The sequence below is a fragment of the Xyrauchen texanus genome, chromosome 1 (genome assembly GCF_025860055.1).
Source record: "Xyrauchen texanus isolate HMW12.3.18 chromosome 1, RBS_HiC_50CHRs, whole genome shotgun sequence".
NCBI classification, from domain to species: domain Eukaryota; kingdom Metazoa; phylum Chordata; class Actinopteri; order Cypriniformes; family Catostomidae; genus Xyrauchen; species Xyrauchen texanus.
The window spans coordinates 51869643-51886262 of NC_068276.1; the positions used below are offsets into that span (position 1 = coordinate 51869643).

The following is a 16620-nucleotide window of genomic DNA, read 5'->3' on the forward strand; positions in this document are numbered from 1 at the left end:
AATGTAACAACTGAAGAAAACAATATTTATTTGGCTCCAACAGTATTGTCACATAATTAAGTGTCCAGAGCCATTTTATGGACACAAACAACAATGAACAATCATGTAGCAAATCCCAAACAATATTTTTGTTTAAAAGACAAAACAACAACACATGAAGTAAAAACAAAAACAAAGCAATTAAAGAATCAACAGACACAGAATAAACTTTTTTTTTCTCGCAACAAAAATATTGGCCAAAATGAGATGATAATTTGACCACTGTGGGCTATACCAATGTTCACAATGATTACCTCAACAAAACCTGATAAAATTATGTACATAAATGTTTAAATTATGCACAATAAATGTTTAAACCTTTATCCATAACCCCTAAGACACAACAGTTGCTGCTGTTATTCTTGTTTACGTTGTTTTTTTTGTAGTGTCTTGAGGAGTATGCATGAATCTTGTCTTGTTTTAACATTTTTCAATAAAATCGATTGAAAAAATAAGTAGCATACATGTTACAACAAAGAAATAAGTACAACAATGTATAAACATATGTGTTATAAAATCATAGATTGTCATAACTTACAAAGTTCAGGAAAATAAAGCAATGGAATTTTCTGTAATAAATGTATTTTAATTACAGAAAGAAAAAAAGAGGAAAAAAAGTAAAACAAGGAAATGTTTAGTTCAGCACCACCACTGTTGAAAGTCTTGCAAATCTTGAAAGAAAATAAAGTTAAAGACACATTTGGCTCCCGTGCCTTCTGTATATACATAAAAGACAAAACTCTCTTCAAAAACACCTGTAAAAGATGTTGTTGTTGCAAAAATACTTCAATTAAATCATGATCATGAAAATGCCTACAAATGGCTTATAGAGAAATTAAATGAAATGTGACTGGTATGCATGCAATTTAACAGTTAGACAGTTTCAAATCAAATATATGCAAAAATACAGCTTAGTTGTTACGGTTTTCAGTCTTGTTTGTAACCGTATGCTGCACTCACCAGTGCCAACATGAAAGTGAATTAAAGTGAGTTAAAATATATTCTCATATATTACATATAATACTGCTGAGTAGCTGACATCAAGTTGCGTTTGTATATTGTACACAATACATCAGTACATAAAAGAGAAATATAAATTGCACTTTTTAATCAAATTAACAAATATTTAACTGCACACTCATAGTCCACTATACATATATTAATCTACATTCAATGCAACTAGCTATGGAGACAAAGAAAGAAAGAAGTAGGGCAGAGACTGTTACATTTGTTGCATATACTTTTACATTACATTGTTACATGTCAATAACACTTATTCCTTCAACTCAGTCAGGATCTAATCACATTTTGACCAGAATTCCCCACCAAATATTCACTTCAGTGATATCTTTATGAACTAATTAATGGAAAATGTTGGCAAAAAAGAACAATAAAAACAAGCAAACAAAAAGCACCTACTGTACAATAATCACATGTGAGCACAAACAGAAGTACTGTATGGTGAAGGTCTTTCGATGCCTCATGTTACAAGGAATGCCTGTTTATAAACCAGTCTGCCATCTTAACAATAAAAAGTGTTGCAGTATATAAAATAGCAGATAAAAATAACGAAATAACGAAAATAATCTCCCTAGTACAGGACATACAGTTCATACAAAGAACTGTTCTGCATTGTGGTTATCTTAAATGCCCATAGGAAGTTTAAAGAATCCTCAATCCTATCTCCTCAAACCTTATAACAGTAATTTTTCAAGCAAGCATGCTTTGTGATGTAGTCTCATTACAAAGTAATGGTCTATTTTAAAGTTGTAATAATAAATGAACATAATGATAAAATCGGATGGACTCTGGAATGTACTGTAGAGGTGCTGGCTGATGCATCTGTTAAACGCTATTTAATTATACTCATTGCTAAAGAATAAAGCTCTGCTACGACTGCTGTATGTTTGCACCTTGTTCATTCATTAACATTGTAATTAATTATACTGACTTACATTGAATGAAGGGAAAACATTCTCACAGTCCCTTTGACACTCCCAAGTCCTATTGAAGCTGTTTAGAATGTAAAATATTTAACACTTTTGACAGTTAAGCTCCTACAATTCATAAACTGCACTGATGAGACTTTTGTAGCTGCAAAACTGAAAAGAATACACTGAAATGCCATATTTACAACTCAAATCATAGAAAGGATGTAACTGTTTCCAACAAAGGAATGAATAACAAATTAATTCAGGCACCAAAGTCTGTAATACACAAAAAGGGCAAATCAAAATATTAACACACATTTTAGAGGGATTGTTCATGGAGCACAAAAGGAGTCGTTAAGCAGAATGACAGTCTCTACAAAAAGACAATGCAACAAAAAGAACCACACTGAAGAGTCAACAAAGATGACTTTGCTGGTGGAGGGATGAATGTAGTGACATCCTACGCATTACTTACACCTGTAATGACTCTCAATTGCCTAGCGTACTCAGGAGTGGCCGTAGACAGTACAATGGATCCATTTTCTGTCCTTCCAATAATGTAAGTCTGTATGTTGTCACACTTACTAAAGGGCAGGGCTCTGAGAGCCAGATCACACACTGACCTCTTTAAAATAAAGAAAACCAGCAATGTCACTTTTCCCAAGAATCACTTTCTCAAGCCACCAGCCAAGGCGTGACACCCTTTATAAAGTGAAGAAAATAAAAAGAAAAATGAAACCCCCTTAGGGGAACACATCTTTTTGATTCAAAGTTACAAAGACTGACAGGCAGCTAGTGATTTGAAGCCATTCACTTTTTGGCCACACAACAAAGTGATATGCATACAGTACATATAACTTCAAGTTGCCATCATGCTTGTTTTGGGGTGTGTGGATGGAGTCTTTAGTCTTTTGAGCTAGTAGTAATGATGAGGAGATGAATGTATAGATGAACACACTAAGTACACCAAGATCCTCTCGAGATCCCACAGTCAACGCCTCCTCCAGCTTCTCTTTTCAACTTTTCCATTTACCCTGTTAGTCTGTTTTGATATCACTCTCATTCCAGTGGCCATGCAAAGCCGGGCATTCACGTCCTCATGAATACAAGTCTCTTGCTGGTCAAGTGTTTAAATTCCACAGTGCTGATGTGAATGCAACACAACACATGTTGCCATGACCACACGGGTGTGAGAGGAAGCAGCTACACGTGAGCTTAATTTTTTCCCCATGTATACACACATCTACAACTCTCATTTACATTTAATTCACTTGATCATTTTTTGGAATAAAAAAAAAATATAAATACAAAAACAAAAGAGAAAAAAAGTGAGGCATTATTTACAAACTCCATGCGTTTAGAGTTAGAGTGATCACTGCAAAGGAAACACAAAGACGAGGTTGTAAGATACAGAGCAAAGGTAAACCCAATGTTTCACGAGCCAAAGGAAGTGTAACCACTCAATGGCTTAAATGTGAAAGAATAACATGAACTTCGCCAAAGCTCTTGATCTTTAATGTTCAACCACTCCTTATTGACTTTTAAAGGAAAAGTTAACCCAATAATGAAATGACTTCCATGCCATCCCAGATGACTTTCGTCTGCAGAAGGCAAATTATGATTTTTAGAAGAATATTTCTGCTCTGTAGGTCCATTCAATGCAAATTAATGGCTACCAACATTTTTAAGATCAAAAATGCAAATAAAGGCAGCATAAAAGTAATCCATAAGACTCCAGTGGTTAAATCTATGTTTTCAGAAGCGATATGATAGGTGTGGGTGAGAAATTATTTCTATAAATTCTCCTCCCTGCCCAGTAGGTGGCGATATGCACAAAGCATGCAAATTGCCAAAAGCAAAATAAGACGAATATGAAATTGAAAGTGGAGATTGATAGTAAAATAAAACCCACAATTATCATATCACTTCTGAAGACATGGATTTAACCACTGGAGTCTTATGTTTTACTTTTAGGCTGCCTTTATGCACATTTAGAGCTTTAAACTTTTGGTACCCATTGACTTGTATTGTAATGGCCTGCAGAGCTATTTATATACTCATCAGAAAATCTTCATTTGTGTTCTGCAGAAGAAATTCATGAGGGTGAGTAAATGATGAGAAAATTCAAATTTTTGGGTGAACTATTCCTTTAAGAAAATATTTAAGCATTTTTTTAAGGCACTCTCTCTGAACATACCTTCTGCCAACAGCCTGGCATCGGAAGTCCATCTGGACCCTGTTGTGGAGAGAATAAATAAAGAAAAAGAAATATGCTGTGTTAGTAACTTTCTTACAATGCTGGTTTGAAGTTGTATGTGATGTTAAATTGCTTTTCTGTGTTATCTTTGTATAATTTTCTCAATAAATAATTATTTTGAGGTTTAAAGCTGAAGTATGTAATTACTGCAACACTCATGCCACCAAACGGAATTGTAAAAATAAATTTTGTTTTGGAAAACAGCTTTCTGAATATGCCATTGGTTGAGTAATGTTGTTGAGGCGGGTCTTAGCGGGTCGCTCTAAACAAACAGATAAATATTTAAAGTGCCACAGAAAGACAGTGTTTACAGTTTTCGAGAAAATGTACCTATGAATGCTTACTAATTGTTGTTTCTGCATATTAAGCGTGGATAGGAGAAAACATTTTAACACAGAAAAAGTTACATACATCAGCTTTAACAAGGCTTTTGAAGTATAATGTTCAACCACACTGAAAACATTAGCAGGAATGTGTCCAAAAAGTGGCAAAACATAATGATGTGTTAAAGATTATGCATGTTTTTTATGAGACTGTGATAATGTGCCTGTCAATTGTGCATGCAAAAACAATATTACATAATCATAAAGAATCATAAAGAATATACACTTTCATGTATTGATCTATGTCAAAACAAACCAGGCATGGTAATGAGGAACATGCTTGCTGATTCATAAATACACTACAATACTATTGTCTTTCCAAACAGACATGACTTTCTTTATTCCATGAAACATAAAAGATGTGAGGGGCATGGGTAGCTCAGCGAGTAAAGACACTGACTACCACCCGTGGAGTCGTAAGTTTGAATCCAGTGCATGCTGAGTGACTCCAGTCAGGCTTCCTAAGCAACCAATTGGCCCGGTTGCTAGGGATGGTAGAGTCAAATGGGATAACCTCATTGTGATCGCTATAATGTGGTTCTCACTCTCAGTGTGGCACATGGTGAGTTGTGTGTGGATGCCGCAGAGAATAGTGAGAAGCATCCACACATGCTATGTCTCCGTGGTAACTCGCTCAACAAGCCACGTGATAAGATGAACGGATTGACTGTCTCAGACCTGGAGGCAACTGAGATTCGTCCTCCGTGAGTCACTATGCCACCATGATGATTTAGAGTGCATTGGGTATTGGGCATTCCAAGTTGGTGAAAAATGGGGGATGGGGGAGAGAGAGAGAGAGAGAGAGAGAGAGAGAGAGAGAGAGAGAGAGAGAGAGAAAATAAGATGTCATGCATCTCAGTCATCATTCACTTTCTTAGTGTGAAAAAAAGATGCAATGAAAGTGAAAGGTGACTGTGAGAGGCAATGGGTCTCTTATATTCTGTCTAAGATCTCCTTTTGTGTTCCACGGAAAAGAGAAAGTCAAATGGGTTTGGAATAACATCAGGATCAGGAGTCATCAGGAGTAAATGATGACAGAATATTTATTTTCAAGTGAACAAGCCCTTTAAAATGAAAGTTCTGGTTAATGATGAAGGTCTCCTTAATTATTAATGTAAATGTATAACTTACATTGGTTTTGATAATAACAAAGTCAGAATTTAATCAGACATGACACATGAAATATTCTAAATGAATTATTATTTAATTAAGGTGTTTCAAGACAGGATTTGAAGGCTGAATTTCTTCTCTCTTCGTTGCATGGTGTGCCCAATTGGAACAGATATACAGTATGAGAAGGAAAAGGGGTGGGTTAAAAGTTGGAGGAGAGAGACTCATGCTGACACTGCAATAAATAACTTTTAGTATGACACAAGATGGATCATTATATGAATCCAGGGTTAGTTATTTGGGTATGGTTATGTCATCTAAGATGAACAAATATTATTTTATAGGCAGAAAGAGTATATCAAATGCTATTTTGTTTTTCATTCTCGGAAAATAGAACAAGATTACAAGAAGAGAGAGTTCCCTCAAAAATGGAAATTCTGACATAATTTACTCATCCTCCTCATGTTCCAGACCGGTATGACTTTTTTTCATCCATGGAACAGAAAGGGAGATGTTAGGGAGAATGTTAGCCTTAGTCACCATTTAGTTTCATTGCATCTTTTATCCATACAATGAAAGTGAATGGTGACTGAGGCTAACATTCTGCCTAAATAATGACAGAATTTAAATTTTTGGGTGAACTATTCCTTTAATGATCTTCCACTAGGAGAGAAAACATCTGTGATGCTGTGGGGGCTACTAAGAAACACTGCAGTGTTTTCATGCCTATAGGCTGCATGACAAAGTGGCTAGTAAATATTAGATCTACAAAAAGGGGAAATCTCAGTTATAAGGGAATAAATTAATATTTACATTCGCTGTGCTCAGTTCTGTTATGATGCTGAGAGCAGTTGCACGTGAAAATGAGTATACCTGTGTTAAGCAGGTTAAGCGGGTGATTTATAAACCATGCATGGAGGTTAAAGTTTAAGCTGTATGAGAGCTGATCATTGGTGTGGCCACGGAGGAGGCAGCATGCATGGGAGAGGTAGGAAAAAGGATACTGTACCAATTGGCACGGGGCATCCAGCCCATCCAGGCCAGGCTGACCTGGCTCGCCCTTTTCACCCTTAAAGCCCCGGAAACCCTGTGTCATAGAAAGGGAACTGGGAGTGTTACTGGGATAGAGGCTGCAGGCGCCCTCCCGGCCTCTCGTCGAGGGCACGGCACAGGGCAGAGAGGAGTTGCCCAGTGGTTTCTTAGCAACCATGTGTAACCACCATCCCTTGATGTTTAAACTCAGACTGTTTACCAATTTGTCCTGATAAAACTGGTTTAGTTTGCAAGGTTTAGGAATACAATAAGGTCCGGAATGAAAAAGAAGAACCAGGACTAAAATATCACTTTTTTATTCCAGAAGTCAAGGATGAGGTAGGTTGCCACTTTGACCACGGGACAACTCTTCCCTTGAGGGTTCGCTGTTATCCGTCACTGGACAGTTTTCCAGCTCTCAGCTGGGACATACCAATGGGCAGGGTGCATCTAATCCAGGGGCACCCTGTTCTCCTTTCTCCCCCTTAGGCCCCTTTTTGCCTTTCTTTCCCTTCTCCCCCTGTGGATACAATGGTTCGGTCAGCTGCAGAATATATTTGATCAGAAAAGATTTGTACAGTTTTTGAGAGCACCCTGAGTTCTTTTTAATGCATTTAATGTACTACTGCAAAATAATACAGTGGAGCCAAAAAGTCTGAAATCTCATTAAAATAGATTGTTTAAAAAAAATAAGGAAGAAATATTTAAGATTGTGCAATATTTCTTAACCACCGAGCAAATTTGTGACATTCACCAAAACTTTTGTACAAAAGGCTAGATGTACTGGCTTCCATTTACACAAACTTGTCATAGGGGGATGAATAAAACACTAAGAAATTCATGTAAAAGTTTACCACAAAAATTTAACTTTCACTAATTGTTATGCTTATAATATAATTTGTAATGAAATATTTTTATTCAGTTAGATAAATGCAAAATAGGAGCATTTTTACTACTGGTTTATTAACTGTTTTTTCACAAGTGGACGCAATATGAATGAGATAGTAAATTATGCCATGTAGGAAAAAAAAAAGTTTACCTATATATTCAAGCAATCCACAATGGTGACTTGATCGAAAAGGGTTATTAGAAAAGGGAAGATTATGTGGGAGGCTGTGAGGGACAGGAACAGTTAGATGGGGATACCAGATAGGAGGAAGTAGGATGAGAGAAGGTCTATTACTGATATAGGAAGCAGGGTGAACATCAGTTTCACAGGGTACAAGGGAAGAGAAAGAGAAGCAGGAGGACCCCCCGACCACACACATTAAAATGACACAGCCAGAGCAACTGTATCCCTTTCTTCAAGTCAAAACATCACAAACCAGTTGTCTTCAACATTCCCTGCATTTCAATAAATTAAACTCCACAGGTTAACTTATTAGAATCAATTATACATAATGCATAGCTAATACGTAATACACAAACAGCTCAACCACTTTGACAATACAAGGGGTCATGTTGGTTTTGAATTTTACATGATGAGTTAATGAACAAAAACAAATGTTTAGGCAGAATGGATGACTGGTATAATAAATGGAAGTGACAAATTTTGCAATTCATTACATGCCAAAAATAATGTGATGTAATGCTCAAGTGGCATGCACACAAATATTTAAAAGGAAGGGATACAATTTTCTGGGGAATGAAGGACTGTAAATAAGCTCAGTATATAATAAAATTCAGTTGTCTGTAAAATAGATCTCAAGCTTACTGTTAACGGTAAGTGTCATGTTAATTATTGTCTAAATAATAAGACACATGTTTAATGTCTTATGAACAAATTAAATCAAAGCGAACTTTCCTTTACTGTCTGCAATGAGATTTCATTAATTGCTCAGACAGCAACAAAATAATGATTGAGCTAAGGAAATTCTTAGAAGAATAACATGACAATAATTTACAAATGCTATTGCATTGCATTATTAGCTTACTGCACGGGCACATTCCAAAACATATATACCTAAACAAAGTGGAGTTAGTCTACGAAACAGTCAGATGAAATGAAATAAATCATGCAAGAAAAGAAGCCAATAGATAGCCAGTTCAAACGCTACTGCCTGTTGTCAATGGACTTACACTGTATTTCTTGTTGGAGTAAGAAATAACATGTATACTTGACGATACACTTAACAAATAATGTTTTTTTTTTTTTTTCAGTTTGACATTATGAGATGTAAAATGCTGTGTGAAATGAAACTCTGAATGATGAAATACAAATACATGGCCATGATGGTTTGATTACAGTGTGTTTCAGTTGAAAATAAAAAGCATATATATAAATAGCAATATATTCAAATTGCAGCAGACAATCCGGTAAATATAAGTGGCACATGAAGGACTATTCCTGAGCTACTCTGTAATTGTCCATTGACATCAGATCTAATCAATTAGGAGAGTGAAAAGTTAATTCCCTACTGTATTTCACAACATCTATCACAATCACCTTTTCTCCTCTTTCCCCCTCTTCTCCCTTGTCTCCCTTTAAGCCCGGTAACCCCTGTAAAAATACAACTAGAAATAAATACACAAGCCTAGAGACTCATTGGTCCAGGGGAAAATAACTTTAACTCACATCCATTCCAGGAGTTCCAGCAGCTCCCTTAAAAAAGAAGAAAAATATATAAGAGATGTATGAAAATATATAAGAGAAAAAATCTAACATTATTATGCGATTGGAATTTTGAACGATTTGATAATAAATAAATGGTCAAAATATCTAGCATTTTTACTAACTTTAAATATTAAAAGGATAATTTACCCAAAAATGAAAATTTGCCTTAAAGTGAATGTCTGCTCTTTTCCATTCAAAGTTGAATGGTCTCCAAGGTGGTCCCTGGTCCCCATCCACTGTCAGCTAAATACACTTCTTGACCAATTAATTTCCATGATTCACACTCTTAAGAGTGTCATTTTTATCCAATTAAATGTTTAAATGCAGTGCACAACAAAATAATATATTCACAATAGATATTTGCATGACTTTTCCAAGCCTTTTTAAGATAAAACTAATTTCAGTAACTTTTCCATGTCTGGAATTCCCTATTTTTGAAAAGTCCTGAGAACCCTGTAAATATTTATTTTTGTGTGAAAGGCCTACATGGTTTAAAACAAAATGAGGATGAGAAAATGAAGGCCACATATTCATTTTTGGGTGAAAAATCCCTCACTATTTTAAATTTAATAAAAAAAAAAATTTTAAGACTTAATTTTATAACAAAATTCCATCAAATTGAATTGAATAATCTTTAAAAAAAAAACAAAAAAAGGCTTAAGTATTTTTTGACTGCTTTAACATGTAAAATAATTGTTGGGAGTACTTACAGGTAATCCATATGGTCCTCTGGGTCCAGGATCACCAACATCACCCTTCTCACCCTGTGACAGGTACATTGAACACAGTCTTTTTTTAAACAACTCTAGTGTGTAGTATTAACTTAAACTTCCTATAGAAACATGTGAAAATTGTTCTCTGAGGGTCATCAGGTTTCCAAGTGTGGACCATTTGTAATCATGAGCTTTAATTATTATTCTTATTATATTGAACTAAGAAATTTCCTAGGGATAAAAAAATAAATAAAAAATCAAGAACTAGCCGATAGTAGCATTTGTATTTTGTAATTCATAATTAGTACCACCTAATTTACAACACAGTTTCTGCCCTAATAATTGCACTTGAGAACATTACCTAGGGAAGACAATGACAACCAACAACTAAAGCCAAAATAAAAACTTACTATATCTCCCTTTGGACCTGCAGGACCAGGAGCGCCAATTGGTCCATCCATTCCCTATAAATAAAGGTGTGTATAAAGCATTGCATCTGCATTTATAAATATTTAATATAAAAAAAAAAAAATCTAATAAATAATCAGACTGCCATACATTACAATTAACACATTTTCAATCTTCTTATCATACTTTTCTTTATCTTTAACAATTTCTCATGCAAACAGAAATCTCAAATAAATACACCGAGGAGCATGAATAAACAAGAAATGTTAATGTTAATGGATGAGTGAGTGAGTGTTAAATCTGAAGTGTGCAATTCTTTCAATTTTAAAATACTTCTTTCACCAAAAAGAGTACACACTGGCTCTGTAGTGCTTTCTCAACTTTGCTCTGATAATTGGGCAGATTATGAACAGACATAGTGACATTGGCTAAACCAATGGCATGAGTTTGAGCAGGGGCTATCTATTTGGCCGACCAATGCAAGTGCTTATTTTTCCAATTTTGTTTGGTGACGCTACTTGTGCATAAATCACACACTTCGGTTTAAAATTCATGAGCAGACAGATTATGTTTTGTTTTTGATCTTTGTGCCTTTAATTGCCCTTCTAGAATTTGGATATCATACTATATAGTCATTGATATAAAGCGTTGAATAAAATGTAACAATACTGAGTCTAACCACATTCTCCCCGTTCACCATAAAAGTGTCACATGACCCATTTCAGTATATTTTTAAGATGTAGGATGGTGGTGGGGGATGAAGCGTGGTTGCTTGAGACTCACCCTGGGTCCCATCTTGCCGTCAAAGCCAGATGCTCCCTGTGCATTTATGGAGGTATGAGTGGAGGTATGAAAAGTGGGATTAGTACATGATGAACACAGTGAACCGGACAAAAAAATAACGTTGTCAACTCAGCTGTTAACAAAGATAAACAAATGGACATAAAAAACACACACAAGGTTTAAGGTGCAGCAAAGCAGACTTAGCTGACCATACAAGAAGAAAAGGAGGGAAAGACACTTTCGTAACAGCATACAAATGGACTGTGTGGGGAATGAAGGGAAAGTTTAGAAGATGTTGAGTTAAAGAGGCAGGGTCAGGGCACTGAGATCCCAGGATGCACGGCTGTCGTGTACTTACAGGGAGACCCAGGGGTCCTCTGTCACCCTTATGCCCGAGCTCCCCACGTGCTCCCTTGAGACCATGCAAACCTGGTTCCCCCTAGAGAGGAGTGGCAGAGGATGGTTTAGGGGGTGCTGCAACATTTATTCAGGAGCATTTGGTCATCTTTTTGCATTCATTGGAAAAACGGAACAAGTTTGTATGCTCCTGAATAAATTTGACCTGATATTCAACAATGACCCGAGTGATTAAGGAGTTAAGAGCGGAGGTTAAAATTGAGGAGGTGGGGAGACCTGCTGCAAACTTCAAAGCACGTGACCTTAATGAAAATAAATGTTCACACATTTGCTATAATTTTTGATAAGAGTGCAGTTTGCTGTCTGAAAGATTTCTGCCAAGTTTGCAGCATGCCTTAAACACTGAATGTCAGTATTACATGAGTTGGGATTAATTTGAGTAATTTAGGAAGGCAGTCACTTGAACTGATTTTATTAGCTACGAAGTTAAGAAAAGGCTGGTCTCATGAAAAATACGTGACTGTGGCGACAATTTTGCAAATTATATTCATAGTATGTTTCGCAGCAGTTTCAAGGTGAAATGTCCACTGAGTAGCACTTAAAGCAAGTTCAATTTTCTCCAAAACAGCTGAAGTGTTTAAGGTAAATGCTCTAAGGTTTAGGGTAGGGAGGTCGGTTTTGTTGATTTAAAACTCAAAGGAAACGTGAAACAATTTGCCATTTGTGGCATAATACTGATTACCACACACATTTTGACTTGCCCTCCTTTTCTTAAGAAACAAAAACAAACAGAAATCTGGGTTACAGTAAGGCAATTTAATGGAAGTGAATGGGCCAATTTTTTTTTTAACATTAAAATACTTAATGTTTAATGTTGTTATAGCATCTCCAGTGTCCTTTTCACTGGAAACTGCCACGATACATAGAATGAGCCAAATAAAAATTATTTTGCAAAAATGTAGGCATAGTAGTGTGATTTTGTGTGACCAGATATGTTCAGACACAGGCATGGCTGTGGCACTGATATTAGCTATAGCATCAAAATTCTCCTGTAGTGTCATTCTGTCTCCATCCTGTACTGACTTACCTTTGGCCCAGGGAATCCATGAGGACCCTGCAACCCATACAGACAGATACATTATCTCATGGGTTATGGGAAACCAGTTTAAAAAATCACAGACTTCACTTTAAAGAGTGACATTCATTTGTGCAAAATCCATATGCTGCTTGTTATACAATCTACTCATACTGAGTTACCTTTCTAGATATGATTTGATATCTATATTGGCAACACAGACCTAGAATAACAGAATGTCAATAAACTGCATGCAGCATTATATAACTGCCTTGATGTACAAAGGACAGGCAAGCATAATAGACTTTGTTTTGTGCTTATATATGCTACTCGGTCATAAAGGAAAAATGTTCTTTGCTTTTTCAACTCACCATGGGGCCAGGTGATCCATGTGGCCCAGGTGCACCAGGTGGCCCTATTATCTGTTAATATGAGACAAATAAAACCATCTCAAATGAAAAATGGCCACCTAAATAGCAGCCAGGTGAACAGCAGGGCAAGATTCTAGTTTGGAAAATGCAATTTAATTAATCTGGCGCCGAATCTGACCTGTCAAGTATAATTCCATGTAAAGTGATTTGGCATAATACATGTGAAACGATGACAAAGCATTAGCTCTACATACATGCGCTGAGATCACGAAACCTGTCATCACATTCAAATAAGACTTGTCTCAGTTGTCTACAGCTGTGGTTGACGGTGAGTTAAAAAGCAAACCATGCATGTATTATTAGATCACATTTTGGTTGGACACTATTGTTGGCTGTCCTTACCAAGGGTCCCTGAGGGCCATGCAGGCCGGCGTCTCCTTTGTCTCCTTTAAGGCCATTCACACCCTGCGGGCACATTACCAAGGTATGACTTAACTAAAGCAAACAATGCGACAAGCCATTAGGCCTGTTCAGGATCACTCATGCTTAATGCCATTAGTGTCAACATATGATATGCAAGGATAATTTTACCTGTAATCCAGGGAGACCCATCGCTCCCTTGTCTCCTGATATTCCAGGCATTCCCATGTCCCCTTTTGACCCTTTGTGACCCTGTGATGTGGATGATATTAATTGTGAAATATATTATTATGTAAAGACTGATTACATAACTGACTGACTAACTGACTGTGAGTGATTTAGATCAGACTACAGACAATAACAACAAAACAATGAGAATATTTCCCCTTACCCTTTCTCCATCCAGTCCAGGAAGTCCAGGAACACCCTGGTCACCCTGTGAAAAGAAATCATATTTCTCTCTAGACTGCAATGTACTGTAGTAACATTGTCTTCACAGAGATCACTAATATAATCTTATATCTTCCTCTTTCTGTGTGTACTGTACCAGTTGCATGCAAATTAAATGCTAAGCTGATCACCAATACTGCCCACAATAAATTGCCCATCATGGCCAAACTTTAGACAGTACAGCATAAATGTTGTTACCTTGATTCCCTTTGGTCCAACTGGCCCAGGAGGCCCGGGGGGACCCTAAATGACAAAAGATAAACAACACATGACAATGAGATACATTTTCATGTGAAGTATAATAGCCCAAAAATTGTTTTTGTATAGATGCACACATAGACAAACAAAAATGAATGACCTGTTGAACTAAGATCCCTAATAAAGGATTCTAATTTGCTCGTGCTATCTATCATATTGTGTTTGTGATTCGTAGTTGTATTTTGAATGATTTACTAACTGCGGCAATAACCACACCTGCAAATATGCTGGACACCCCCAAAAAGAAGGCTTTTGCATGTGGTAAATGTTCCAAGTGTAAAACCATGCCGCTCACTTTCAGCTCTCACTACATACCATCTTATTTGATATAATGTAAGACAGGGCATTTATTTTAAATTCCATTCATGTAAGGTGTATATTAAGCAATATCACATGAGCAAGAGTGCTGTATGGCCCTATATCAGCACTACTGTGGCCGTAGGCACAAGGCCATAGGTGATCACAACAGTGCTGATTTAGGGCCATACAGCACAATTGCAAATGTGATATTGCTTAGATACAGCAGTTTAATGAACAGGTAAATTTAACAAATGAACATGCAAGGGTCAGGTGAAATGTTACATTTTGCCACCCAGAACTGGAACCAGCTTCCTGAAGAGGTCAAGCGTGCTCCAACAGTAGACACATTCAAGTCCAGACTGAAAACACATCTGTTCAACAGTGCGTTCTTCACGGAACACTGTGCTGCACTCACCGATTGCACTACACTATATTATTCCTGTATTATTTTCCTATTTTATAAATTTGTTATATATTTTTTTTACATGTATTTATTTTTATTTTAGTTTCTTGTTCTTAACTGGTTTAAAATGTTTTACATATATCTTATATTTTATTTTGAATTTTTATTTAAAGCATTTCGAATTGCAATTGTGTATGAAATGTGCTATATAAATAAACTTGCCTTGCATACAGATTTATCAATAATTTGCAGGGCTTTAGTTGAAGTTCTACAGGCACAGACTTTGTTTACATCTACCAATAAATTGGAAGTGAGCTTAACACTTGGTAATCTGAAGGAATTTTGTCCTTACTTACTCATGGTTTCTGTGTTCAGTCATCACTGTATTACTGCACAGACATTCTTATCAACATGAAGGCAAGTTTGCGGTTCTATCAGCAATATTAGAATAAAGTCCTTTAGTAATAATAGGTGGATCCAGTTCTGTGAAACCATAAAACAGGCACTCAAGTGTTTTATCCCTTTCCACTCATGCATTCACACACACTTCGACCCTTGTTACGATGGAGACAATGCTCATCTTATGTCAGATAAAACTAATGTTAACAAAGATGGGCACATCAGCAACCCAAAATGTTCTCATAACATTGAGCTGCTGTTAGGAGCATTAGCAGAATTAAGAAAGAAATACGTTTATGGAAGGGTTGTGTACATGCAGGGCAACGATATAGCACTCATATAACACACAGACAAGACAGGGGTGAATTACCGTAACTGTAATAGTTGTTATCTTCTGTAGGCGGCCAGGAGGAAGGGAGGGTAAGAGATAATATAATAGTTATGCACTAGAACAACCTATGTGTCAGCATGCTTCCTGTCTGTCCCCATTGCTCAAAAACGAAAATTCTCTCATCATTAACTCACCCTAATACCTTAATACTTTTTTTCTTCTGCTGAACACAAACAAAGATTTTTAGAATATATCAGCTCTGTTGGTCCATACAATGCAAGTGAATGGTGGACAGAATTTTGATGATCCAAAAAGCACATAAAGGCAGCATAAAAGTTATCCATATGACTCAAGTGGTTAAATCCATGTCTTTAAAAGTGACATAATGGGTGAGAAAAGTCCCTTTTTAATATAAATCTCCACCTTTGACCAGCTCGACCAGTAGGTGGCGACATGCTTAAAGAATGTGAATCGCTAAAAAAACAAAAGATGAAGAATGTGGTAGTGAAAGTGGATATTAATAGTAAAAAATGACTTAAATATTGATCTGTGTTTCACCCACACCTATTATATAACTTCAGAAGATATGGATTTAACCACTGGAGTCATTTGGATTACTTTTATGCTGCCTTTATGTACTTTGTAACACTTTACATTTCCAGTCACCATTAATTTGCTTTGTATTAACATAGAGCTGAGATAATCTTATAAAAATCTTCCTTTGTGTTCTCCAGAAGAAAGTCCTACACATCTGGGATGGCCTGAGGTTAAATGATGAGAGTAAATGATGAGAATTTTCATTTTTGAGTGAACAAGTTCTTTAAATTATAGCATTATACTTTGTGTATACTACACTGGCATTAATAATTATAATAATAACAATAATAATAATTCTAATAAAAAAACATCTACCACTGCTGTGATGGAATTTTTTAATGAAGCTGCTGAGGGAGTGACAGTAAATGTTGCTTCTTTCTTTGTTCTGA

At 36.2% G+C, this 16620-nt stretch overlaps 1 protein-coding gene across 1 annotated transcript in view; it reads right to left on the minus strand.

Moving 5' to 3' along the window:
* Positions 1-37: 37 nt before the first annotated feature.
* LOC127650458 (collagen alpha-1(XXV) chain) overlaps positions 38-16620 on the minus strand; it is an 82536-nt gene continuing 65953 nt past the window's right edge. Inside the window, exons 19-34 of the mRNA XM_052135908.1 lie at positions 15674-15697; positions 14142-14186; positions 13885-13929; positions 13665-13745; positions 13476-13538; positions 13074-13124; positions 12715-12741; positions 11629-11709; positions 11271-11306; positions 10490-10543; positions 10077-10130; positions 9328-9354; positions 9199-9252; positions 6730-6807; positions 4168-4206; positions 38-3345 (exon numbers count right to left, since the gene is read on the minus strand). Coding sequence (XP_051991868.1) covers positions 3343-3345; positions 4168-4206; positions 6730-6807; positions 9199-9252; positions 9328-9354; positions 10077-10130; positions 10490-10543; positions 11271-11306; positions 11629-11709; positions 12715-12741; positions 13074-13124; positions 13476-13538; positions 13665-13745; positions 13885-13929; positions 14142-14186; positions 15674-15697 — 762 coding nt within the window. The 3' untranslated portion in view covers positions 38-3342. The remainder of the gene's footprint in view (positions 3346-4167; positions 4207-6729; positions 6808-9198; positions 9253-9327; positions 9355-10076; positions 10131-10489; positions 10544-11270; positions 11307-11628; positions 11710-12714; positions 12742-13073; positions 13125-13475; positions 13539-13664; positions 13746-13884; positions 13930-14141; positions 14187-15673; positions 15698-16620) is intronic.